At 42.4% G+C, this 27,624-nt stretch overlaps 1 protein-coding gene across 1 annotated transcript in view; it reads right to left on the reverse strand.

Annotated features, from left to right (window-relative positions):
* Window positions 1-5,369: 5,369 nt before the first annotated feature.
* Window positions 5,370-27,624, reverse strand: part of SLC35B4 (solute carrier family 35 member B4) — a 43,196-nt gene continuing 20,941 nt past the window's right edge. The window contains exons 3-10 of the mRNA XM_034672366.1: window positions 21,368-21,470; window positions 19,459-19,508; window positions 16,984-17,065; window positions 16,704-16,764; window positions 15,085-15,194; window positions 13,679-13,754; window positions 11,048-11,123; window positions 5,370-10,198 (exon numbers count right to left, since the gene is read on the reverse strand). Coding sequence (XP_034528257.1) covers window positions 9,955-10,198; window positions 11,048-11,123; window positions 13,679-13,754; window positions 15,085-15,194; window positions 16,704-16,764; window positions 16,984-17,065; window positions 19,459-19,508; window positions 21,368-21,470 — 802 coding nt within the window. The 3' untranslated portion in view covers window positions 5,370-9,954. The remainder of the gene's footprint in view (window positions 10,199-11,047; window positions 11,124-13,678; window positions 13,755-15,084; window positions 15,195-16,703; window positions 16,765-16,983; window positions 17,066-19,458; window positions 19,509-21,367; window positions 21,471-27,624) is intronic.

A 27,624-nucleotide genomic window follows, 5' to 3' on the forward strand; every position in this document is an offset into this window, starting at 1 on the left:
TTTATCCATCTTTTTTTAATTTGAGAGAGAGAATGCAAGCAGTGGGAGGGGCAGAGGAAGAGAGAGAGAATCCCCACACAGACTCACTGCTGAGCATGAAGCCCTACACAGTGCTTGATCGCAGGACCCTGATCATGACCTGAGGCAAAGTCAAGAGTTGGGACACTAACCTGACTGAGCCATCCAGGTGCCCCTATCCTTCATTTTGTTGACGTAATGTATCACGTTGGTCGATTTGCAAATACTGAACCATACTTGCATCCCTGGAATAAATCACACATGATAATGAATGCTGCTTTTAAAGAATTGTTGGATTCGGTCTGTTAATATCTTCTTGAGGATTTTTGAATCTGTGTTTATCAGGGACATTAGCCTGTAATTTTCTTACACTGTCTTTGTCTAATTTGGGTATGAGGGTAATGCTGGCCTTGTAAAATGAATTTGGAAGCTTTCCTTCCACTTCTATTTTTTGGAATAGTTTGAGGAAAACAGGAATTAACTCTTCTTTATTTACTTATTTTTTTAGGAGTTATTTATTTGAGAGAGAGAAAGGGAGAGGGAGAGAAGCAGACTCCCCACTGTGGGGTTCGAGGGAAGCCCAATGCAGGGCTTGACCTCACTATCCCAGAGCATGACCTGAGCTGAAACCAAGATCCAAGCCATCCAGGTGTCCCTTAACTCTTCTTTAAATGTTTGGCAGAACTCATCTGAGAAGCATCCCTTCCTAGACTTCTGAGAATTTTTTGATTACCCATTCCATTTCATTACTAGTAACTGCTCTGTTCAGATTTTCAATTTCTTCCTGATCCACCTTTGGAAGACTGTATACTTCTAGGAATTTATCCATTTGTTGGCATATATTTTTTGTAGTCTCTTAAAATGCTTTGTAATTTTGTGATGTCAGTTTATTACTTCTTTGATTTTAATTTGTCTTTTTCTTGATTTATGAATTATGTTTATCTTTTTAAAGAACCAGCTCTTGGTTTCCTTGATCTTTTGTATTTTTTTACTCTCAGTTTTGCTTATTTCCACTCTCTTATTATTTCCTTCATTCTACTAACTTTGGGCTTTGTTAACGTTCTTTTTCTAGTTCCTTTACATATTTTCTCTTTTCTTGAGGTAGGCCTCTAGTGCCATAGACTTCCCTCTTAGAAATGTTTTCATTGTGTCCCAAAGATTTTGGACTATTATGTCTCCATTTTTTTTCATTTTTCATTTTTTCATTGACCCACTGGTTAGTTAGTAACATGTTTAGGCTTCATGTGCTTATGTGGTTTTTTTTTCCATTCTTGTAATTTCTAGTTTTGTACTATTGTGGTCAGAAAAGATGCTTGATAGGATTTCAATCTTAAATTTGTTGAGACTACTTTGGTGGCCTCATGTGGGACCCATTCTGGAGAATGTTTAGGTGTACTTAAAAACAATGTGTCTTCTGTTGTTTTTGGATGGAATGTTCTATATGTACCTGTAAAATCCATCAACGCCTGTTATTTTCTGTCTGGACAATCTATCGATATAAGTGGGATGTTAAAGTCCCTACTATTAATTTCTCCATTAATATCTGCTTTATGGATTTAGGTACTCCAATGGTGGATGAATGGATATTTATAGTTGTTATATCCTCTTATTAGACTGATCCCGTTATCATTATATAATGCCTTTCTTTTAAAGTCTGTTTTATGTCCATATTGCTACCCCAGTTTTTTTTCCCTTTCATTTACATGAAATGTCTTTTTCCATCCCTTCACTTCACTTTCACTCTGTAAGTGGTCTGAAGTCAGTCTCTTGTAGGCAGTGTATAGATGGGTCTGGTGGTTTTATACTGTTACCCCATGTCCTTTAAGATTTTATTTATTTGAGAGAGTGCAAGGGGGAAGGAGAGGGACAAACAGACTCTGCAGACCCTGAGACCATGACCTGAGCTGAAGGCAGATGCTTGAGTGACTGAGCCCCCCAGGTGCCCTCTCTTATTTTTAATTTTTTTTAAAGATTTTCTTTATGAGAGAGGGAGAGGGAACCCTGTGTCTTTTGATTGGAGCATTTACATTTAGGGTAATTACTAATAAGCATGTATTTAGGGCCATTTTGTTCATTCATTTCTGGTTATAGTTTTCTTTCCTTGTAATTGATGATTTTCTTTAGCGTTGTGTGTGGCTTTTTATTTTTGTGTATCTGTTTATAGATTTCTGGTTTGTGCTTACCACGAGGCTCATATATAACATCCTAAGTATGTAAGTCTGTATTGATTGTTGCTTAAGTTCAAACACACTCTAAGAGAACTTCAGTTTTACACCCTCTCCATATTTTATATTTTACATCTTTATTTTTTGAGTCCCTATTTAGCTATAACTATTAGATATCATTGATTTTACTACTTTTGTCTTTGAATCTTATTAGCTTTGAAGTGATTGATATACTTTTACTGTATATTTGCCTTTACTTGTGAATTTTTTTCCTTTTCCACGTAAAGAATTCCTTGTAACATTTCTTGTAAGACCAGTTTAGTGGCGATAAACTCCTTTACCTTTGGTTTGGGAAATTCCTTCTCTCTCCAATTCTGAATGACCGTCTTGCTCAGTAAAGTGCTCTCGGTTGTATGTTTGTTTTCTTTTCAGCACTTTGTGTCATGCCTCTCCTTTCCGGCCTGCAGACTTTCGGCTGAAAAATACTATAGCCTTACAGGGGTTTCCTTGTACATGCCTAACTAGTTGCTTCTCGCTGGCTCCTTTTAAGATTCTCTTGACATTTTAATTATGTGTCTTGTTGTGGACCGCCTTTGGTTCATCTTGTTTGGGGCTCTCTGTACCCCCCAGACCTGGAAGTCTGTTTCCTTCCCCAGTTTAGATAAGTTTTTGCCCCTTTCTCTCTCCTTTCTGGGAGCCCTAAAATGGGAATGTCAGTATGCTTGATGTTGTCCCAGAGAACTCTTAACCCTCGTCGTTAAAAATGTCTTTTGCTCTTCAGGTTCTGTGCTTTCCATCAGCTGGTCTTCCAGGTCACTGATCCACTCCTTCCACTCTGATTGGCTCTTTGTTGAAGTTCTGAGTGAGTTCATCTAGCCTTGTGTCTGTCAGCTAGATTGTTGGTCTCCATCTCATTTGGTTCTTTTCCTGAAGTTTTGGGCTTTTGTTTAGAGCACGTTCTTCATTTTGTTTGTGCTTATTTCTGTGAAGAACAGCTACCTCCTTTCTAGGTCTGAAGACATTGTCTCGTGTAAGGATGGCTGGTGTAGACTGCGGAGCTGGAGCAGGTGTGTGGACTGGGGATCCTAGGGCTCTGCAGAGAGCACTCCAGCAGGACAGCTGGGGGCTCCTGGGGCTTTTTCTGCAAGGGACATAGTGGTGAGACCGCTGGAGCCACAGGAGGCCTGGGCTGAAAGTCCCCCAGCGATACGTACAGGGGCCACCCAGCCAAGTCATCTGGAGTGTCCCGGGAGGCTTTGCCCTGTGTCACTGTGGTGATACAGCTGGAGCTGTGTGCGGGGGGCCCGGGCTCATAGGAGTGGCAGGCCGGCCAGGGAGCCTGGATCCTACCCCTATCTGCATCATCAAGGTGGAGGAGGGTAAACAGGGGCACACTGCCGCCTCTCCGGAGCGGGTTCCAGCAGGCCCCCTACTGCGTGGTAGAGAGCCAGATCCTTAAAAAGCCTTTGTTTAAAAGGGCAATTAGCATTTTATCTGCACCCCAGGGCAGATAGAAATGTTCAGTCCCTCAATTCCAGCCCTCCCACTGCCCTTTACAGTGCTGGGCTGGGGGCTCCCAGTTGTTACCAGGTCTCTTTCGCTGTTCTCTCTGGGGTACCTCCATCCTCTGTGGTGCAGAAGCTGTCCAGTCAGCCCTCAGCTCTTCAGGGGCTGCTTGCTGTCAATGTAGACAGACAGACAGACATTCACTGTGTCCACACAGAAAGGGAGATCAGGGTTTTCCTACTTCACAAACTTACTTAAGAATTCAAATTAAATGGGTCAAAGCTACCCCAACTACAGGAAACAACTCTGTATACAAGGAAAACGCTTTCAGTAAGAGAAAGGTTTGAGGAATGGAAAGACATTTTTGTTGAGGGAAAACGTAGAACAAAACCTGAATGTAAAAAAGTTTTAGGTTTATAGAAAAAAAATTTTCTATATGGTCATTAATGGCTAAGATTAAATTTGTTTTAACATTAGTTTTGTTTATGAAAAGCAAGCCACTAATCTAAGATTCTATGCTTTCATCAGATCTTTGATCATTCAGGAAAACTGAGTCTTCAATATTAAAAGAGCCAAGTTTTGCTCACAATTACATAACCCTCAGTATTTGCCTTTAAAATCTTTGTCACTTTGGTTAAATATTTCCAAATGATCAGTGATCCTATTTAATAAAATGTTCAAACATTTTGAAGTTTATTGACGAACTTTCCAAAATCAAATTCTAAAAAGTCTTTTCATCATAATCTAATATTCCAGAGGGCCCATGGCATAGTTCAAAATATGTCTCCTGATAAAAAGATTACATTAATTAGGCTTGTTAACAAGGGACGCTGTGTCAACTGAGTGATACTGAACCCTCTCAGATTATATTTATGTAGAAATGTCATTAAAAACTGTATGAAACTCTCAGAAATCAGGTATGTCCTAGTAGGTTACCTTGAAGTGGTGTGTGTCTCAGAAATAACCAAATTTCCTTGTCAACTGCACTGTCGTGAACTCTAATCAGATCTTTAACCATGGCCACTTTTAAGTCTTTTGTTGTTTCCCGACAGTTATACTCCGATGCTTTTACAAACCCTCCTGCAAAGGTATTTCGTCTGCACTGAGACTCATGGAAAGAAATCTGAGTACAGGTTTCTGATAATAAGATTATACAACTGAACTCGGTAAGAATTTCCAGAACTAATGCAAGAATTAGATTTAAGCAAAACAAAATGGGACTGAATGAATTGAGGATGATTATAATTTTTATGACTTTCTTTTGTTGAAACATTGTTTTTCCAGATTTAAAGAAATTAAGATAACTGTAACTTACAACAATTTGATAAAATATACCTCTGTGAATAAAACATTTCTACCTGATCCCTTCAGAATTCAAAAAAACTCAGTATTCTTAGATTTTCATAATATATTTACTTGGATAAATTCAACAAGAGTAACAGGACACAACTGGAAACACTGGGTGTGGTACCAAGGCTTTGACTGGAATGTCATATTTGAGGGAGGCCTGCATAAACTCAATTACCAGAGAGCTTAATGAACTAAAGTGGACTATAGGGAACCAATAAAGCCCCTTGGAAAAATAGTCTAATANATAGCCTAATATCTTGTTGACAGCATTCCCAGCAGACTTACCATGTGAAGAGAGAAGGTCACTTCCTGGCAGGTCTANGTCTAATATCTTGTTGACAGCATTCCCAGCAGACTTACCATGTGAAGAGAGAAGGTCACTTCCTGGCAGGTCTAAGAACCTCAGGATACTTTTGGGACCTTGAGAAGGAATTAATCCAAATCTACAGGTGTTACAGGTAAAGTCTGTGGCAAGTATTTGGCCTGGCTTCCAACCTTGAAAGCCCTTATAAAAAGAGTCTGTAAGATCAATCACTATTCTTGCTGCACTTATATAAGGATTCAGATCAAGTTCTAAAAAGCTAGACTTATTTTGCAAACCAATCAGTCTCAATTGGGTTATCTTTGGTAAAAATGAGGGTGATTCTAGAGAGAAAAACTGTTTGAATACTATATTCTAATACATCTCATTATAAACTAGACAAGATCCTGATTTCTTCTGGTTTTCTCCAATGCCTGGCTACAACTCCCCTTACTAGCATTTTTGGTTTTTTCCCCCCATCCTTTTCACTTGGCTCGATAACTAAAAACTGCCCTCTTTCCTGAAGCCCTGCAAACTGCATATAAACAACTTCAGAGAAATCACAACAGCTCATATGTGGACAGTCTCTATGCCCGCTGCTCTACGGGCTACTCCAGAAGACCACCGCAGAAACTCGAATTACAAACCAAGAAAACACATCAGATTGCTACGGCTTGACGTCCAGAAATCCACTTGACTGGCTACCCTCAGAAACTGGTTTATAATTTGATCCGATCATTAACCATTCCTTTTGTTTCCACAGAAATGGCTTATTCATTCCTGATTTGAACCATTGGACTAACTCTGAGAACACATCACCACCTTCTGAAAGGAGTTTAACTCAACTGACCTATCGTCAGAACCCAGACTGGTTCACTGCAATGGAATAATCTGTCATTTTTAATGGGCGGCCCTTCCAGGGAAGTTTCAGAGGAGGGAACTGCAGGGGCCAAGAGCAGGCCATCCAGAATGTACCACAACGGCATACGCATTCTTTTAAATCGAAACTATGTGGGGAACAGCAGGTACAAAGACACTAGGACCCTTCTCCGTCCTCCTGAAAGAAGAAAATTAATCTCCCATGTGAAAGGTACCCTCCCTGCACTAAGAAAACTAGAAAAAAATATTTAAAGCCAAGAAAGCTGTAGAAACAAAGCTTGTTAAATTTTTACTAATCTACCACCACAGCCTGAATTCCTCACTAAAGCTCCCAACAGCTGTTTCCTTTATCCTGTCCATTCCTGACAGGTTTACTGTCTAAAAATGCCTGCTTTGGTCTTTTGTTTAGGTTTCAGTTTCATTACTGGGACTCTGGGTGCACAAAATAAAACTTTGATTTTTTTTTTTCTGTTAATCTGGCTCATGTAAATTTAATTCCTAGTCCAGTTGGTCCACCAGCCCAGAGCTAAATCACTGGCTTTGAATAAAGCAAGCTCAAGGTGGGGTGACAAGAGCAAACAAGAACATTATTTTCCAATTATACAAGGACAGGGTGGTTAAGATTCTCAGCCCCAGTTTCAGGTAACGAAATATATAAACATTTTTACGTTAACCCTCATGTTCATACTTACTTATCTATATGTATATTCACAAATGGGCCAGATCTTCTCACACTCAAGTATTGATGCTTATAACAATGTCTAACAAAATACGTGCTACACAGATATAATACCTTGTAAAAATCCACAAAAACATCTGAGAGGCCCCAGGGAATAGAGGCATAAACAGACAAGATTACAGGTGTGGGAAACTCTACAAATTTTCAGTGGAAAAGTACACAAGTGAACAGAGACTGCAGTGAGGACACAGGAGGTGGGGCTCAGGAGGGAAAAAAAATAGGGCAGAAGGAAGAAAAGGTGCTCGAGAAATGACCCCAAGTTATTAGAATCCTTTAAAAATGTCATGTAATCTTCCCAGAAGAATAAGGTACTATAGCATTTCATAATTGGATCACTGGGCAGGAAGAAGGGGGAAAAACTAGATTGTGCCTAAATACTTTAAAACTTGAGAGACACTTACCAAGTACGTTAACGATTGTTTTAGATGAAAATAAAAAGGATCAAGAAAAAAAATGAAAAAGAGCCTGTATAATGTGACAACAGAATGGTGGTAAAGGCTATGTAAGTATTACATTAATAATTCAAATAGCCACCATTTTCTCCTGTCACTTTATCTAGGACATCAGTCAAGCTGTTAAGTGGGTACACAGGTATGTACACACACAGTACACTTTCTGGCAAGTGTCCTCTGCTATTTGATCTTTGCTCTAAGGGCAGAGTTTTGGCGGTCTTAAATGCCAATCTCTTGTAAACAAAGTCTGTCTCTGGGGTACACAGTTACCTAGTCTTGTCCCAGAGAAACAGAAGCAGCATTTTAATAGACCTTTTCCTTCCGTTGCATGGTTTCGGTCCTCTACAAAACAGTTGATTTATCTCTTTAATAAAAGTTGAAATTTAGTTTCAACCTGGATTGAAAAATCATTTATCCTATGGAACTAAATGGTCCAAAAAAAAAGTTAATGAAAGTACTAGCGTCCATTAGACATATTTTCTTACATCTGGCCACTAGAGAGAAAATCAACTCACAGGGCATTTCAGACATTCTGGTCTCACATAGGTTCGTTTTTTGTTTAAGTGCCATAATCTGTCCATATTTCACCTCGTTAATAAATCCAGCAAAGGTGTCCAGACTGAGAGGAACATGGACTTTCTAAAACCTCACAGACCCAGTTAAATGCTGTGTGTATAACCGACACATTGAAATTACTAAAAACCTCCATCAACATCCAAAGGATGACACTACATTATGTAAGCCTGTTAAGACTCCGGATACACAGCAATCCGACAGCCCCTAGGGACAGGTTCTTCCATTAAGTGATTTAATAAAAAAGTAGCTTTTAAGAGGATATTTAACACACGCTATTTATAGCACCATCAGTCTGAGGAACTCTAGTATGTGAAAGAAAATGCCTTTTGATTCCATGAACGGGTTCACACCAAATTCGGCATCTTTTACGGTAGACCGATTACCGGCTCTGGAAAGCTGTCCATGTCCAGAACAGATGAGTCTGGAAACCCTGCGACGGACGTGGAGAAACAATGAGGCAGCTTAAGTTGCTTCCCCAGAGCGACCCAATGGTTCCCGGACACGTCTGGCAGGCCCCGTGAGAGGACAGCTGCAGGAAGCACGCCACAGAGCGAGCCACGCACAGCTGGAGAACCGCCCACAAGGGGCCCGCAACTGAAGAACACGATCTGTGCCCAAAGAAAAAAGGCAGGCCTCTGTGTGCAGAAGAGGGAAAAGCATGTACTTGTGTGAGGTTAATGAAGGCCCGAGGCTGAGTGAAGCACGAGGAAATAAAACAAACTTTCATGCTCTTTTCGCCTCCAGTATTACCACAGAAACTACACGAATGCGCGTGCACACACCCCTACACGCGCTGGACTGACACTGTTCCTCCTCCTCAAAATTATCCCGGGGAGGCAAAGCCACCCTCCGAAATGATCGGCCAAAGGGGCATCGTGTTTCTACAGAGACACACACACTACCTCCCACCACCTGTAACTACCCACCTAGAACCCCAAGAACGAGAACCACCTTCATTTCCGTTGGGACTGGACCCGATTTGTACACCACACCCACCGCGGACTAGCCTCCACCGCGGCCCAACCGACCAGGACTCTCGGACAGACAGGCAGCTGCATCTCTCCGGCGAAGACACCTTCCAGACACCTCACGCACCCACTAGGAGCCAGCCCCGCGCGCCCGCTGGGCCCAGGGGGATCCCGGCGCTCTGGGCGCCGCCGAGGGCCAGCCGCTCCCGGCCATCCCGCAGCACCATCTCCGCTCCCGGCTAAAGGGCTTCACGTAGAAGACGGAGGGAAAACGTCTCTCCCGATTCATACACCATCTTTCTTATGAACTCTGTGCTACGGAGATGCGCTGAAGGGCTGTTCTAAGCACAGACAGCAGAAGACTTCTGCACAGGAAAACAAAACCAAAGCAAGATGCAGGAAAGGATTCCCACCCGTCATGCTCCAATGAGACAAGGGCTCAGCTCACAGGGACAACCGCAGCTTTTCCAGTCCCAATGTCACCGGGGTCTCAGTTCACAGGGCCACTCAGTTGTTTCCTGATGATGGTGCCTGGAACACCTCACTGGCTGACCATGCTGCTGGGGCGGGGGGGGGGGCGGGNAAAAAAGGGGCGAGACCACAGGATGATAATGACCGTGTGGAAGAGAATCATCAGAAGGGCAAGAAGAGATCAACTTGTCTGAGACCACGGATATAAAACTAGTAGCTGTGGGGACTCAGAATTCAATAAGCAAGTAACAGTACTAAATATTTTGGTAAACAAAACAAGTAACAAACGAATGGGCTGTTCGACAGCAGAGAACAGTTCTTGTTCCTATTTCATGGTTGAGGGGTTTCCATTTAGAGTCCACAAACGTGGGTCTTTATAGCCTTAAGGAATCTGAGACGTCCCCCCTTCTGAGGATTCTCGGGTACGTGGTTGGTTCAATACTTGAGCACTAACGAACGTGAAATGGCGGCCAGACCGTCACCAGACCCTGGCACATTAGGACACTGCTCTCGCTGCTCCAGGCAGACCTCAGTTTTTCTTGTCCTTCTGAAGCTGGCTTTTTGTGCTCCCTAGATTGTTCCATACTTCTGTGTACATCAGGGTCCCAATGAAGACAAACAAGGTACCCAGCCAGTGCCACAGAGTGAAAGGGTTCTGGAAGTACAAGATGGAAAAGATGAGGCTGACAAACTTGCGGAGAGTCACGACGAGGGTGACGGTGAGGGAGGCGCATTCTGTGGTGAGAATGAAGACGCCCCGGATGCACACGTACCTGGAGTGGTGGGGTTAAGGTGGTTTTCGGCAGACTACAGAGAGAACACCAGGGAGAACATTCTGGCAACGCTCTTGGTTTAAATGTTCATATTCTAAGAACCAGAAAACATGGGGGTGGGTTATGGCTGCTCTGAGGCTCTTCCTTAGTAGAAGACCCTGCAGAATGAACGTCCTGCCATTCATTTGTGGACCCTAACTTGAAACCGCCGGCAGGCCTCCCATCACCCTTGTTCTGAATTCTTCACACGGTTTCCGGTGAGGGTTCCCTCCCAAGTAGTGACAGAAGGTAGGTAACACTTGCAAGAAAGGTCAGCAAACCTACTTTACAGGACCCAGGGCTCACCTCCTCGTCTAAAAAGGAACTCTGCGGGCAAGTCTATTAGGTGATACCAGAGGAATGAGACCAATCTCGATCTGTTTCATGGTTTCAAAGCCTTCGGATTTTTATAACGTACTTAAGGTCGTTCGAAAGAAACATTAAAAAAATTAGGTTTTAGTTACTTTGAAATGTCTTGCAGAATTTGGTGGCAGCTTGTGACATAGCCTAGGCTACTGAAAAACTCCAGCAGAAATCACAGAGCATTCGTGTCACATACTTAGTCACCCATTGATTTCTACACCTCCACCCAGAGCAACTCATGCTGCCCAGTGACTTACTGGCCTCCGGCAGCACTAACATCTCTCTGGCCCCCCACGAAGGCACTAACGGGGTGGGCAGCTCTGGCTCCGGAAGCACAGAAGAGATGAAGGCAGAAACAAAACTCGGGGCACCGCACCATTAGGAATGAACGTTCCTATGTCAAAATATCACGCAGCGGACCCCACGGCAGAGGAGTGCAAAGGATACTGAGTGATGACGTTCATGAGGAGGTAGAACCACATGATGGGCACGGCCACACCAACGACTGGGACTTGATATAATGCTGCAAAGATGAAGAGGGGAGACAGTCATGTTTCTGACAGCTTAATGGAGACTGAACATAATTAGAGACCGCAACGTTACTTCCCTTGCAAGTAGATCTGGACCGTACGTACAGCGCTTTACTTGCCTTGATTCCAGGCTGCATCGGTCTCAAGAGTCATTATATTGATCTCTTAAATTATTTATTTAAGCTGTAAACTCTTCACCATCCACCTGAATAGGACCCCACTTTACAAAGAAACACTGAGACACAGACAGAAGTTAAAAATGACATGGTCTTACCTGACAATCGACACAAGAGTAAAGACAACTAAATGCCATTTGGAAATATATTCAATCCCAGTTGAAGAATTCAAAGCTAAACAAGGCTCTACTATTTTATACTCTATGAAAACAGCAATTAAAAACTTAAAAAAATCCTAATCTGGAAACGTGGTAGTGGAATTGGCAGCCACTGGGTTGGTAGTAGTACCAACTGGTGTGTTGTTTTGTTTTTTTAAATCAATTTCATAATGCTTATATTAAGGGGCAATACAAGTATTTCTATTCATTCTAAGGAATTAATCCTCATTAATTCAAAAGAAGAAAAATATTCTCCATTGATGGGAGTACTATTTATAATGAGGAAAAATCGAATCAATCTCAATGGCTAATCTTAGAGCAATGGCTGTGTAAGCAAAGGAATGTTCACTAAATGAGGCAGGACACATTTGATTTAAAACGAATCATGAAGATTATACAGACTCACTTAAAAAAGGCGGCAAGTGAAAAAGTATAAAATTATACAAGGATGACAACTATGTAAGAATATATGTAAACAGTATCTGGAAAGAAACTGGTAAAATGAAATTAGCTGATGTCTAAGGCAATGGAACTGTAACTTTCCTTCCTTTATATACATTCTTATGTTAGTTTTATAAAATGAGGCTTGTATGGTAAATATTAGGGAGGAAATAAAATATTCAAGATCAAAGAGAGTAAGGACACAGAAATCCTCAAAGATCCGTTTTTAAGAATTCCTAAGGTTGTTTGGGGGGTTGAATTATACAGTATAACTTAGGAAATTCTAACAGGACAGTGAGATCTGGTTAGTAAATGAATGTTACTTTTGCAAAAAATAAAAAGCCATATATATAAAGGTAATATAACTGTCTGGACTAGTGGGAAATCCCCATAACCTGGTACTCTATTGTCTACTGTAGTCAGCATGTACAGAAATGAAAAGAAAGTTAACAAGTATTATTACTGTCGAATAACCTCAGATCCATTGTATCAATTTGCTGGGTAAGAGTCAATTAGTAAGACTCAAAATATTCAGGTGGATATTCAATTCTCTTAACAAACTCAAGGAGAACAGGTTCATCTGAGATAACCTCGAGGCAAGCAAGACAAAAAAAAAAAAAAAAAGCATACACTTCACTCAGGGATGATTCTGAAGACGTTGAAGGCAGATTCTAAAAAAGATTTTATATAAATACCCATCTCCGTGACTTTTAGAAGCAGCGTTCTAGTAACTAAATCAAAAATCAGTCCCAAGGGATCTGTTTATGTCAGTAGCCCTTCTCTACGTGGGGGCTCTCAAGAGACCTTAAAAATCTTTGTGTCAAAAATGTGTCAATTGTACCTTCCAAAAAAAAAAAAAAGTCAGAAATGACTGAATAATTCAGAGCCTTAAAAACCTTCCGACACACACGACCTTCACTATACATTTTTGGTGGGTAAATGGGACAGTCCACACTGCAGACTCCAACAGAAAGCATTCACCACTTCCCAGCGTAGGTTCTGACGGCCAGCAGGCTTAGAGGCCGCATACTGCCGTTCCACAAAATACACTCGCCCTTTTAGATATGAGCGACTTAAAGCCTTAATTTTACACGTCTCCTGTTCCTGTGTGTTCGCTGGTCTGTGTAACCACTATGTCTTTTAGTTGATAATTGCATCAGATAAGAAATTCCCTTCAAGTTAATTGGCAATTTTTAGCTAGTTGACTAAACAGCCCCTTTAACAAGTAATTGCTAACTTACCCTGTAAACATCTGAACTATTTTGCTTATTCCTGCTGCCTACCTACCCTGGACACCTTGGAAAAAAGCCCCCTCATGGCTTTTATTTCCCCCTCGCTCCAAGCGAGCTAGGATGGGGCGTGCGAGCGGGGCTGCCTCTCGCACCAGCAGAGGACAAGCCCGAGCAGACAGAGCTGCATGGCTGCCCAGTTTCTCACGGCCCCACCTCTGCAGCGTGGTATTGCTTTTTGCATTCTCCAAACATCCAAATGCTCCACAGGCAAACACAAACACACCAATTCCAAAGCGAAAGAGAAAATTTGAAAGATACTCTCTTACATCGTTTGCAGATAACTGAGAAGCACCTATAAAAGCTTTTGCCGCTGCAAGGGCTGACGGATGGTACTAGATCCCCGGGGTGCGGAACGGGGATTGCTTCTGATAGGACGGTGATTTGGATAAGATCATGAAAAAAGCAGCGGTCAAGTCAACAGCAAAACTGAGAGCTGGCCTCAGAACCTGTCAGGCAATTCCACCGGATAACCCAGACTCACCAGACTTATTGAACAGAACGGCGTGGTCATAGATATCGGAAGCCAGGAAGATGAAGCCAGGAAGTGGAAGGGCATGCTACGGGAAGAAAGATTCCGCGTAAATTTACAGACAGACACATTACAGGATACGTAGAGCAGCTTTACAATGACTTCCAGTTTTACAAGTTGTTCGACAAGCAGGATCAAGAAAAGCAATTCAGACTTGTTAGGTTAAACGTATGCAGGGCTTCGGACCACGTGACACTGTCCAGCGTGCTACCGACCCCACACGGCAGCTCTTGCCCTTACGGAGTGGAGTCCGATGATCACCACACACTGAACAGAAACAATGGAGCCAGCATCCTTCCCTCAACAAAGGGGAAGTTTAAACTCACAGTCATTCGGCCCATGGGATTTGCTACATTTTGCCACTTTTGAAAATGGCTTAGCGAATGTAAAGGACTTAAAAATTACCAAGAAGGCAAAGGCGGATTTCAGGGAGTTTAGGAATTCATGGGAAAAAGAGATCTGAGGACAATACGAGGTCAAGGGTAATGAAACGAAGCCAAGAATGAAAAGAGGATGAAGAGGAAAGGACGGTAAGTGCCGGTGAACGCGCCTGACCACAACCCCCCCCCGCACCACGGGATGGAATCGCAGCTACCGTTACGAGCCAGCTACTCTGGGCCAGCTACTGCTCTAAAAGAAAGGTGTGAACCAGATAAACCGTTCCTTATTTTTTAAAATTCCCAGCCACATACTCCAGCTCTGGTTAAATATCTCAACCCGACCCGATTGTCTGCAACTTCGGTACAAAAAGCCAGCCCTGAAGGCATCTCTGAACACTGAAGCTGAAGGCATCTCTAGCACCTGGAACCTTGAGGGGCTGTGCTTCGGATGTTCTCCCCACGGGAGAAAGGCTGGAGGGAGAGCAGTTAGAGGAGGGGGCTCTGGTCGGCAGTTTCCAAAAAAGCAGAAACACACAGAATTAGCTAATGAAGCTCTCTGTTGGGTATAGAGAGCTCCCCAGAGGGACTGCTCTCACCCCTCATCCCCCCCCCCCCCAAAANCCCCCCCCCCCCGAAAATGCCTGCCTGCCTGCCTGCCGTCCCCCTCGGCATGTTGTTTCTGAAACTTATTTTCCTGTTCCAAGTTTCCATAATGGTTTTAACTTGATTTCATCTATGGGAACAAGGAGGGCGAAGGTCCTCATCCCCAGACGTTGCTCCTGGTTAGCAGACACGCTAGGTTCACACTGACTGTTCGAGAACACCTCATGTAGAGAACTGTGGCTCAGAATACACAGTAGTAGCGTATTAAAAATACTTGGTCCTTCAACTACATCAGAAAACAATGCATATTTCATTTGAAATAACAGATTACAACTTAGTACTTTGTATCTTCCTCAGGTTCAAGAAACTGCTTACATTATAAAACAAAGCCTCCTTGGAGTGTTTCCCAAATTGTTTGTATAGGGTTTCCTGGAAAATACCCATCCTCGCTGACATCAGAAGTGCAAACGTCAGTGCCCCAATACCTAAAAAAAAAAAAAAAAATCAGGTTACAAGATACTAGATTTGCTCATTTCCAGATGTTTTCCTAAAGAACACTGACTGCTCTACATTTAGCACAAGCCAGTTGTAGAACGTGTACAAAATTTTTAAAAGAAATAAAAATCAACCACAGTATCACTACCTACTCCTTGACAGTTTGCTCTCTATATATTTATGTATATATTTTATGCTAAAACAGGATCGTAATGAATATACAATTGTACATCTTGCTTTTTTCATAATCTTTTGCTTGGATTTTCCTTCAAGTCATTCATTAAAATTTCTTCATTCATTAAAATTCATGGCTCCGTGACTCTATCACGTGGCGGGACCATATTAAATATCTTACAACATGAGAATGATTAGATTACTTCCAATTATTTCACCACTAAAATCAATGTACATCCTTGTACATAAATCTTTAAACAAAATGTTGATGATTTCCCTTAGGATTATCCTTAGGATAACTTTCCTAAATGAAATTACGGAGTCAAAAGTTGTAGACATTTTAAAAACTCACTACATAAATTTTTCCAGAAAGGCTGTGTTAATTTCTACCATAAACAGTCTATACAAAAATGGTTGTCTTATGGCACCCTCAGCAGCAATGAGCATAATTGTTTACTATCTTGCCATTTTAAGACTCCAAAAATAAAAAGGTACTGCATTTTGGTTTCAATTTGTATCTCTCTGATTCCAAAAGTACTGAGGCTAAACATACAATAATCAGACACGAATTTTTCTCCATGAATTGTATGTTCATATCCTCTGCAAATTTTTCTTATTGGATAAAGGATTTTCTAACAGCTCATAAAGATTTTTCTATGTGAAGGAGAACCACCTGAAGGGATAAAGTTTCAAAGCCAAGCAGCAGGGAGAACCGAGTTCTTTCATTGCTGTTTCTCTTCCGCTTAGTCTCAATCTGTTACTGCTGCCGCTGACCGCACTTGGAAAGAGTTTCACCTCCATATCCTCCAACGTGAGGCCAAAGCTCTAGAGGAGTTGTCTAATTAATTCCACAAAGAGATACTCATTTTTAAAAATTCCCTAGGAGACTCCGATCATCAGTCAGGTTTGGGAACACTCATTATGGAAGAGCTAACTTACGAAGAAAATGAATCTAAGATTTCAAAATGAGTCCCCTGGAAATTTACTGCTTCTACGCAGGAGACAGATCATGAAGAAATGGAGGACACTCTAAGCACTCGCTCCCAGGGAGAGTGACAGGCAACCGGACGTGCTCGTTTCTACACCAGCAGCAGGCCAAGGAGATCGTGGATCCCTGTTGTAGAAACACCACCCTGAGCAGGGACACTTTCATGTTTTCATGTTCTGAACCCCAAAGTTCAGAGACAGGGGATCCCAGGTGCGTCTCTCCTCTGTGGCATGATCTCTTTACCCAGAGCTTCTTGCCAAGAAACCTGTCCCTCAGGACAAAACTCTGCAAACGGAACTGCAGAGGCAACGAGCTTTCTTGTAATTACTGTACTTGCCTAGTAGCCACCTTAAAAATGCCTGGAATCCGTCATTCTCACCCGAGCTGGACTGGGAAGTCTAGGGAAGAAAGAAAAAGACCAGGTAGAGAGACCAGAACCACAAGCAAGGTGCCTGGGCACAAAGGAACGGTCTGTGTTATCCATTCCCCTGTGCTCTTCTCTTGCAGAGATCCGATCCTTCTATTGCACAAGCCTGTAAACGTACTGCATCAATAAAAAAACCCCAGGCCCCCCATGGCAAGTAGTGAATAGAAATGATTGTGGAAGCGATTCTTACCACCTGCTTTGCTGACATGAAAGTGCAAATAAATATCCCCACGGACACCAGGGCGATGGAGGTGTATTTGAACACGCTGTACCTGCAAAAACAAGCACAAGAGCACCTCAGGAAGGGAAAAGCACAGAAACGAACTTCCACATGCTGTGCGCGGCCGGGTGTTGCGTCAGAGCACAAACCACCAAAATACAGCTGAGGGGGTCACACACGTGGACGTCTGGGCATGAAAAAGCAGCAGGATGCTGCCTGATGACTAAACACACTTTGTGTTGCTTAAAATAGTTTCAGTTAGTTGGTGGACCGAGAGATTGTTTCACCGGAAAGCAAAAACAATAAAAGACATAGACCAGACATGACACTCCATTATGCTCCAGTCCCAGTGAAAGCCAGACACATCTTAACGGCCGCCTGGGGCTCTTCCGGTCTTTAAGGGCCCAAACCTGAGTGTCAGAGACACCCCACACAAGAGGAAGAATGGAGTATCGGGACAAGTAGCAGGATTCAGTGCACACACACACACACACAAAATCATTCAATTGTCCATTGTCAGGAGAGGACTTTTTTTTTTTTTTTTAACACCTCTGAATGACTTAAATGTTTTTAAATGTCGGCACAGTTGGCTATAACAGGACTACTGGCAGTAAGAACAGTGGCGTTTCATATTAACTAAAACAACATCATTAACATCCGTCTCGGGTTCTCACTGATAAAGTGGAAGGCCTCAGGCAAGAGTGAAAAGGAATTAAAATTACAGGATGAACCATCCAAGGTTTTCTAGTCAAATACTTTCTATAGTTCTGGTCACATGACCTCATAAAAGGCCAACAGGACTGGCTAAGCAGCAGATCAGGGGCCAAGAGCATCCTGCCGGCAGAGAGAGGCAGGGTGAGTAACAGGCCCCGCGGAGGCAGATAGAAAAAGTAAGGGAACTCTTCAGTCTGGAAATATCAAGACAGGGAGAGTTTGTAATTCAGGCCTAAAAATTAACAAAGGGCAGGTTAAAGTAAGCATAGACTTGGTCTTCAAATTCCAGAACGAGGAACACACTATGAACCTAAGGGGCTCTACTCAAGATAACACAAAAGGAGATAATAACTTACTAATTCCTGATCTTAGATGGTCACCTTAGGGAAATTTCTGCTCTATGGGTGGTACACACCAAGGAGAGTCAAAAAGGCTTCCTTGGATAGATTCAAGATGACAGACCCAAAACAAGTTCTCCAGGGAAACACAGGTTTTTAAGAAAGGCCCCTGACATTTTGGAGCACTATCAGGAGAATACAGTCCTTTTAAAATACGTTCTTTTGTAGTCCTGTTATGAGCAAAATCAAAGGTTAGAAGGCCTGCAGGTCTGTCCCAACATCAAGTCTACACTACCGAGAAGTGCGGCAGCCACTTCAATATAACAAACCCACCCGTTACATATGAACGTTTACATGGAGAGACCTGGAAAAGAAATCAACTACAGCTGTACTCATCTGGGGAATCCATAAGCCTCCAAAGATAAAGGTTCATGATAAGGAGCCTAGCAGGACAGGACAACTGTCCTTCGGGCACAGCCCTTACTACTTAAAAACTCTAGGTTCACACACTTTTCATTGACAGCACTTTCTAAGCTGGTGTACAGTTCTAACACTGGGGTAGATACTGAATACAGAGAAAAGCTGGCGTGAGCTTGTACGACTGTGATCTTAACGGTGAGGGCACACTTCCCGTGAGAAATGTTCCAGACTGAATGTGCGGACTCTCCCCAGTGCCCTTCCTCCCTGGGGCAAGGAGGGTAAGGCTCGGAAGGAAGGTGGGAGACAAATACTTTGAGAAAGTATCCCAGATATTTCCGGTATTTCCCAACCGTATCCCAGACAGAGGCACTGGTGACAGCCACAGAGAACAGTGCTGAAAGTTTTCATTTCATCTCTTGGCCATTTGGGTCTTTGTTAGGAATTTTCTTTCTAACTATGGGTATCGTTAGTCCATCACGTTGTACCAATAAACACCTTCTATGACAGCGCTGTCCAAGAACCTCCGTGAAGTTGAAAATGTTCCATATCTGGGTTCTCCAACATGGTCGCCACTAGCCACGTGTGGCTACTAAGCACTTAAAATGTGAGAAACTAAATATCTATTTTAAGTAACTGAAATGTAAAGAGTCCCACGTAGCTAGTGGAGACCACATGGGACAGCAAAGTTCTAGACCAACGGGCTTTGGGGGTTACTATGGCAGTAAAGAGCCAATGATGACAAGGGCTACTTTGTTCTACGCAGAGAAAATGCTGCTCCAAAGCCACGGAGGGGGCTGGAGGTGGGGCCCTTACCTGGTCCACTGCCTCGGGATACACACACCGTCACAGACAGAACCCAGAAACCAGCCAGATGATCAAGAACAAACATCACCGCTAGACAAAAGGAGCCCAGCGTGTGGATGGGGCTCAGGAGATCCTTCCTACACATAAAATATCAAAGTGTATCGTTTACCTTTTCTTCAAAATGATAATTCCTAGGATCATGTTGGCAATTAGAGACCCCTGTAAGAGGAGACAACCGAGTTTTAGTGCACAAGCAAATAATCCAAGATAAATAAGAACACGGACAAACAGGAAAAAGAGCCAGAAAGGAGGACGTTACGATGAATAATTAGTAAGTTTCACTTGTTCTTATAACGGCAGAAAGTACAAACTATACAAATCTGTTAAGTAAATTAATAAAACCTTCTGAAGACAACAATGAGAATGAAAATGATCAATTCTCTAAATATTGGTCAGAGCTAAAACTAAAGCTAGCAGAAATTATATTGTAGACTTAATTTTGTTAAATTTTCCATCTAATTTATGAGAGCTTTTGCTAACAAGCAAATTAATTAATGAAAGAAGGCGTGCAGGGATCTTTCTCTTCTCTGGAAAGCTGCTGCTCAATCAGCAAGAGTTTATTGAAAGTCTATTATGTGCTCACTACTTTGAAAGTCATCTTTGTAATTATAATTAGCTCTGAAAAGTCCCTTTGAGGATAGCACTTTAATTTCCCAGAAATCTCAAACTACGCAGAAATGTTATCATTCCAATGGTCTCCAATTCTGCATTCTTCTGCAATACTAACTACATTCCCCTTGAAGTCTTTCCTGCTCTTCAGGGAGCACTCCATTCTTATTTATTTATATACAAACTACATGCAGATCTCCCAGCAAACGTGAGAGGAAGAAAAAAAAACCTCTGCTGCTCTGGGAGAAACCCCACCTTCATCAAGAATTTCCCTTCATTGGGGCGCCTGGGTGGCTCAGTCAGTGAAGTGTCTGCCTTCGACTCAGGTCATGATCTCAGGGTCCTGGGATCGAGTCCCATGTCGGGCTCCCTGCTCCGCAGAGTCTGCTTCTCTCTCTGCTTCTGCCCCCACCCCCCAGCTCATGCTCTCTCTCTTAGATAGAGATAGATAAATGATAAATAATAAATAGATAGATAGATAGATAGATAGATAGATAGATAGATAGATAGATAGATAGATATCTTTAAGAATTTCCCTTTAGAGCGCCTGAGTGGCTCAGTTGGTTAAGCGTCCCACTCTTGGTTTCGGCCCAGGTCATGATCTCAGGATCCTGGGATCGAGTCCCATGTCAGGCTCCCTGCTCCACAGAGTCTGCTTCTCCCTCTGCTTCTGCCCTCACCCCCCAGCTCATGCTCTCTCTCTTAGATAGACAGATAAATGATAAATAATAAATAAATAAATAAATAAATAAATAACTTTAAGAATTTCCCTTTAGAGCGCCTGGGTGGCTCAGTTGGTTAAGCGTCCCACTCTTGGTTTCGGCCCAGGTCATGATCTCAGGGTCATGAGATCAAGCCCTGCATCAGGCTTCACACTCAGCAGGGAGTCTCCTTGAGATTCTCTCCCTCTGCCCCTCACTGAACCTGTGCGTGTGCGTGCTCTAAAATAAATATTTTTAAAAATAAGAATTTTCCTTTACTTAATGGTCTCAAAAGTTTCTTGCTTAAAAAAAAAATCAGAAAGGGAAGTATCAATTTTATGTACTAGCAGTAAATGTAATTTTATGAAAGAAACCAAAAGTGATGAGAAATTAAGTTAAATAACACTCATAGCTAGTCTGAATATAAAATCAACCAGATGAGGGAAATTAAACATAAGATCTGTTTCCCAAGGAAATTTTAGCTCCTTCTATATTGATCAACCATAAGACCTCAGAGGGATGAAAGTCAACCGTCCACACTCTGCCTTACTGCACAGATGAAAGCCAGCCTTTGCTCACGCATCCCGGAGACCTATTCTTCCACACTAGACTTTACTTGTTATAAGACCTTTCTACTGTTGGCAAGTGTTCCATCGACCCACTTAGATTTCCCAGAGGAACATATACACATAAGCCGGCAGCACTTACAGATCTAAATATCATATGCAGGGGCATGGCGATGTTGAGATTCAGGGCATAGTTGTTCACCACGCTGACAGTGAAGAACATGGTGACCATCACAGCGTAGTACCTGAAATGAGAGATGACAGCACATGACACAAAATCCACTATTTCAAGAACATCAAGTACAGGAGGAAATATTTTTGCTTAGAAAAGTATTTTGTTTTAGTTCCTCTAGATTAAAAGAGTATATCACTACTATAACAGAAAGTCAATACTAAGCACATAGAAAAATACATCCAAAGCCAGACTAACGTGGAAAACGTCTGAATTATAGAATATATTTTAAGAAACACTATTTTTTATCTTTTTCCAGTATACTCTTAGTATTTTTCAAGCAATTTAAAAGTAGGCCTCAAAAAACATTATCTGAGGGGGCGCCTGGGTGGCTCAGTCGGTTAAGCGTCTGCCTTCGGCTCAGGCATGAGATCCTGGCGTCTTGGGGTTGAGCCCCATGTCGGACTCCTTGCCAGCAGGGAATCTGCTTCTACCTCTCCCTCTGCTGCTCCCCCTGCTTGTGCACTCGTGCCCATGCTCTCTCTCAAATAAATAAAATCTTTAAAAAAACAATAACAAAAACACAGGAGAGGAAAAGATGGCGGAGGGGTAGGGGACCCCTTTATCAGCTGGTCCCGAGTCAAGCTGGATCTCTACCAGACCATCCTGAACATCCACGGAATCAGCCTGAGACACAGGAAGACACATCTGGATCTCTATAAACGAACATCTCCAGGGCTGGGTATTGAGGTACAAAGCCGGGAGCCGTGAATCTGCGCACAGATATTGGAAGAGAAACGGAAGGGGGAGGGAGCTGCGTGCTTGGGCACCGGAAGCAGTAGCCACCTGCACAGTGGAGTGGGCCGGACTCGGGGTCCACCCTCTAGAGAGCTGACTGAGCCTGGGAGTGCACGCAACCAGACTGAAAACCAGAGCTCTAGAGCACTCACTGGAACCGGGCTGAGACTGGGAGCTCGGGAGCACACACGGGACCAGAAAGAAAACCAGTGCTCTGGAGCGCCCGCGAACCACAGTGAAACAGGGAGCTCGGGGGCGGCTGGTGGTGTTAGAAGCACAAAGGGCAGAGACATGCCAGCCCTGGAAGTGAGGGCTGGGAGACCGGCTGGGGGGAGCACAGCCCGGGATGCTGCAGGGTTTTTGGCAGCACCGACAGAAACAGAGTTAAGGTGATCAAGAGAGCTCGGTGGAGAGCAGACTGCGATCTCAATGTTCTGAGACAGAGGCTAGGATACAGCCACTGCTGCTCTGACTCTCAGAAGAGTCAGAAAACCACCAGGGAAACCCACCAGAGAACAAAAGCCCAGAAATACCAGTTCACATTGTGCCCATCCTCATCCCCCCTCACAGGGAATGGGGTGACTCTACCCAAAACAGGGTTGTCTGAGTTTCAGCGCGGCAGGNTTCAGCGTGGCAGGCCACTCCCCCAGAAGGCAGGCTGAAAAATCAAGAAGCCCACATCCCTATAGTCCCTATAAAACAAGTGCACACTGCCTGGGTCCTGGTCAATAATTCAGGCTCTGGGCAATCCCGCAACCTCTCTTCATCAGAATGAGGAGAAGGAGAAATCTCCCCCAGCAAAGAAAAGATAATGAGTCAGTGGCCTCTGCCACAAAACTGATGGATATGGATATAACCAAATTGTCAGAAGTGGAGTTCAGAGTAACAATGGTCAAGATGATGTGTAGACTTGAAAAAAACATTACTGAAAAAATTANCATTAATGAAAAAATTAACAAGAATATAGAATCTCTAAGGGCAGAAATGAGAGCGAATCTGGCAGAAATTAAAAATGCTATGAATCAAATGCAGTCAAAACTGGATGCTCTGACGGCCAGGGTGAACGAGGCAGAAGAACGAATTACAGAATTGGAGGATGGGATGGTAGAGAGAAATTGAAAACAGAAACTTGGCTCAAAAAAATCCAATCTCAAGAATGTAGAATATGGGAGATTACTGACTCAATAAAATGTTCCAATGTCAGAATCATCGGCATCCCCAAGGGGGTAGAGAAAGAGAGAGGTCTAGAAGAGATATTTNCGAGGCAGAAGAACGAATTAGTGAATTAGAGGATGGGATGGTAGAGAGATTACTGACTCAATAAAACGTTCCAATGTCAGAATCATCGGCATCCCCAAGGGGGTAGAGAAAGAGAGAGGTCTAGAAGAAATATTTGAACAAAATGTAGCTGAGAACTTCCCTAATCTGCCAAAGGAAACAAGCAGTCGTGTCCAAGAGGCAAAGAGGACCCCTCCCAAGGTCAATGAGAACAGACCTACAGCACGTCACGTCATAGTGCAATCTGCAAATATTAGATCCAAGGATACAGTATTGAAAGCAGCCAGTGGGAAGAAAATCCTTACGTACAGTGGGGAAAATATCAGAATAACGTTAGACCTGTCTACAGAGACCTGGCAGGCCGGGAAGGGTTGGCAGAGTATTTTCAAAGCTCTATCCAAGAAGAACATGAAGCCAAGGATCCTTTATCCAGCAAGGCTGTCATTCAGAATGGATGGAGAGATAAGGACCTTCCAGGATCGGCAGAAACTGAAGGAATTCGTAACCACCAAACCAGCCCTACATGAGATATTAAGGGTGGGTTCTATAAAAGTAAAAAGGCCCCAAGAGTGATACAGAACAGAAATTTACAATCTATAGAAACAAAGACTTCACAGGCAACATGACATCATTAAAATCATCTCTCTCAATAATCACTCTCAATGTGAATGGCCTAAATGCTCCCATAAAACGCCACAGGGTTGCAGATTGCATAAAAAGACATGACCCATCCATTTGCTGTCTACAAGAGACTCATTTTGAACCTAAAGATATATCCAGACTGAAAATGAAGGGATGGAAAACCATTTTTCATGCCAATGGACCTCAAAAGAAAGCTGGGGTAGCAAATCTCATATCAGACAGATTAGATTTTAAACTAAAGACCGTTGTTAGAGATACAGAAGGACACTATATTATTCTTAAAGGATGTATCCAACAAGTGGATATGACAATTATAAATATCAATGCCCCCAACAGGGGAGCAGCTAGATACACAAGCCAACTCTGAACCAGAATAAAGAGACATATAGATAATAATACGTTAATAGTAGGGGACCTCAACACTCCGCTCTCAGCAATAGACAGATCACCTAAGCAGAAAATCAACAAAGAAACAAGGGCTTTGAATGACATACTGGACCAGATGGACCTCATAGATATATATATAACACTACATCCCAGAACAACAGAATACTCATTCTTTTTGAATGCACATGGAACTTCCTCCAGAATAGACCATATACTGGGTCACAAAAGAGGTCTCAACTGATACCAAAAGACTGAGATTATTCCCTGCATATTCTCAGACCACAATGCTTTGAAACTGGAACTCAATCACAAGGAAAAATTTGGAAGAAACTCAAATACTTGGAAACTAAGAACCACCCGGCTCAAGAATGATTGGGCAAACCAGGAAATTAAAAATCAATTTAAACAATTTATGGAGACCAACGAGAATGGAAACACATCGGTCCAAAACCTATGGGACACTGCAAAGGAGGTCCTAAGGGAAAATACATGGCCATCCAAGCCTCACTCAAAAGAATAGAAAAATCTAAAATGCAGTTTTTATATTCACACCTCAAGAAGCTGAAGCTGGAACAGAAGAACAAGCCTAACCACGCACGAGAAGGCAGGTGATCAAGATTAGAGCAGAGATCAATGAATTAGAAATCAGGAGCGCAGTAGAGCAGATCAAGAGAACTAGAAGCTGGTTCTTTAAAAGAATAAATAAGATCGATAAGCCACTGGCCAGACTTATTCAAAAGATTAGAGAAAGGACCCAAATTAATAAAATTATGAATGAAAAGGGAGAGATCATGACCAACACCAATGAAATAGGAAGGATTATTAGAAACTTTTATCAACAACTATGCCAATAAATTAAACAAACTGGAAGAAATGGATGCCTTCCTGGAAACCTATAAACTACCAAGACTGAAACAGGAAGAAATTATTTGACAGTTACAGATTTGTATTTAAAATCAGGGCCCCTGTTTTCAACAGTTTATAGGTCTTTAAAATAATAATAAAAGCAAAAACTAAAAAATAAAATTCAGTAATCCTAATAACTTAGAGGAAAGGATAAATATAAATGAACAACTATGAATAAACGAATTAAATAATTTTGCACTTGTATGTCCCATTTTTATCTAGAAAATATTTTAAATGCCTTTCATATATATTAGGTTAATCCTTATAAAACTGCCATTTTTTTGGTAGGTCAAAAGAGTTGAAAAGCAGCAATTTCACATGATTCAACCTAATACATTCAAAAAGAGAAAAATATCTGAAATAAATAGCTAAAGAATGCAGGGCAAAGGAAAATAAGTGGTTCTACAACCTTCAGGAAACGTTGAAAGTCTTTGGGCACAGATCACCACATTTTCACCTTGGCACATCTGAAGAATGACAGCACTGAGATTCCAGTTACCTTTCTTGACAAGAACCCACCTGATATTGCTGGTTGGATATGGACCAATATGCCCTAACCAGCAGCCACGCCGGGGCTAAATTAACACAGTCAGTCAAGTCTGAGGAGCTTCAAACAGGACACAGTATTTCAGACATGCAAAATTGCTATTCCAAAGAAACCCACAGATCCACAACGGTGCCGCTGAGGTTACGGACCCAAGTCAGCAAACCAAGACGTAATTCCTCACCCATGTGCAATTTCAACCAACCTGCCCCCCACCCAGGAATGTCATCTTTAACCAGTCAATATAGAATTTCCTGGTCAATACTAGGGAATTTACTGATGGAATGGGATGTCTGTTTTAAATGGCAAGCAGAAGCCTCCAAAAGGTTCGAAATTCCAGAAGAGTCTCACTAAAAGACTCACGGTAAACAGCTAATGAAAGTGAGAAAAGGTACCTAAAACAAGACTGTAGAACCAGCTTACTGCTGCTGTTCCCCTCGGTCCTTTGCATACACATCCTAGTCAGCCTTTTATGAACGGCCTTTCACTCTCGAGAGATAATTAAACAGTTATTTTTAGAATAAGACCAGTTGAGGCTTCATTCCTTGGTCAAACGCCAAACTGAAGTCCAAAGCTGAATAATTTCTTAAGCCTGGAGAGGATCCTCAGGAGTTTTTGTAAATATGTTACTTCCTGAGCCCAGATGAGAGAGGAAAATAAAACTTCACATTGTCCCCTCCTTTACAAATAATGAAGGCTAGTCGGAAGAAAGGCAGGCAGGGACAAGGCCCCAAGCCCCCTCACTCCCACCCCTGCCCTAAGAGGAAACTACCCTTAAAAGGATTATACGCCACCCTGGAAGGAGCCCTCCACCCTTTCCTAAGGGAACTACCCAATAGGTAGGTGAGCGTGTGGACAAAAACCTGATTGGGTGACAGGCACATGGAGGGTTAATCAGATTAAAGCAACCCGCCAACATTTTCATAAAAACCCCTAGCCTTAGAAACTCTGGCAGCAACCCTCTTGGGTCCACCTCCCTCTTCGGGAGCTTTGTATATCACTTAATAAACAGCTTTGCTGTCCACCACTCTTCGGCTGGTCTACTTCTTCATTCTTTGAAGCAGCAAAACCAAGAGCCATGGGCACTAAAGGAAAAGAAATCCTGCATCACAAATCCAGTCCACATATCCTAAGACTTGGCTTGGCTTTCTGCCTGTCTGGGGTATGCAGGTTGTTGGTTCTTTCTTTGGCGATCATTGGGAGTGACTCTAAATCCTCTGAAGAGCGTATCTTTTACACCCTCTTTGAGGGCACCTCTTGGATCCATTATTTAATACTGCCAGAATTATTTACTGTTTGCCCTGACAAAATATTTGAAAGGATTTTTTATTTGAAAGAATTTAATAATTTTATCATCAGGAATTTTGGTCAAATTGGAAACTGGTATTCAGAGCCTGATAGGAATTTTTTTTAAGGCCTTCTCCCTTAAACTATATGAACCCAGAGAGAAAGAAGACTTTTTTTAAAGTAATCGCTACACCTCACATGGGACTCAAACTCACAACCCCGAGATCAAGAGCTGTATACTCTACCTACCGACTGAGCCAGCCAGGTGCTCTGAAGGAAGACATTCTTAAAGAAATTAAAAATAGCTATCCCTGTCTCACAAATCTAGTCTCTACAGGATCAGAGCTGTAATTCCAAAAACAATTCAAAGACTACCAATCCTTTT

The sequence above is a fragment of the Ailuropoda melanoleuca genome, chromosome 1, assembly GCF_002007445.2.
Source record: "Ailuropoda melanoleuca isolate Jingjing chromosome 1, ASM200744v2, whole genome shotgun sequence".
Taxonomy (NCBI): Eukaryota; Metazoa; Chordata; class Mammalia; order Carnivora; family Ursidae; genus Ailuropoda; species Ailuropoda melanoleuca.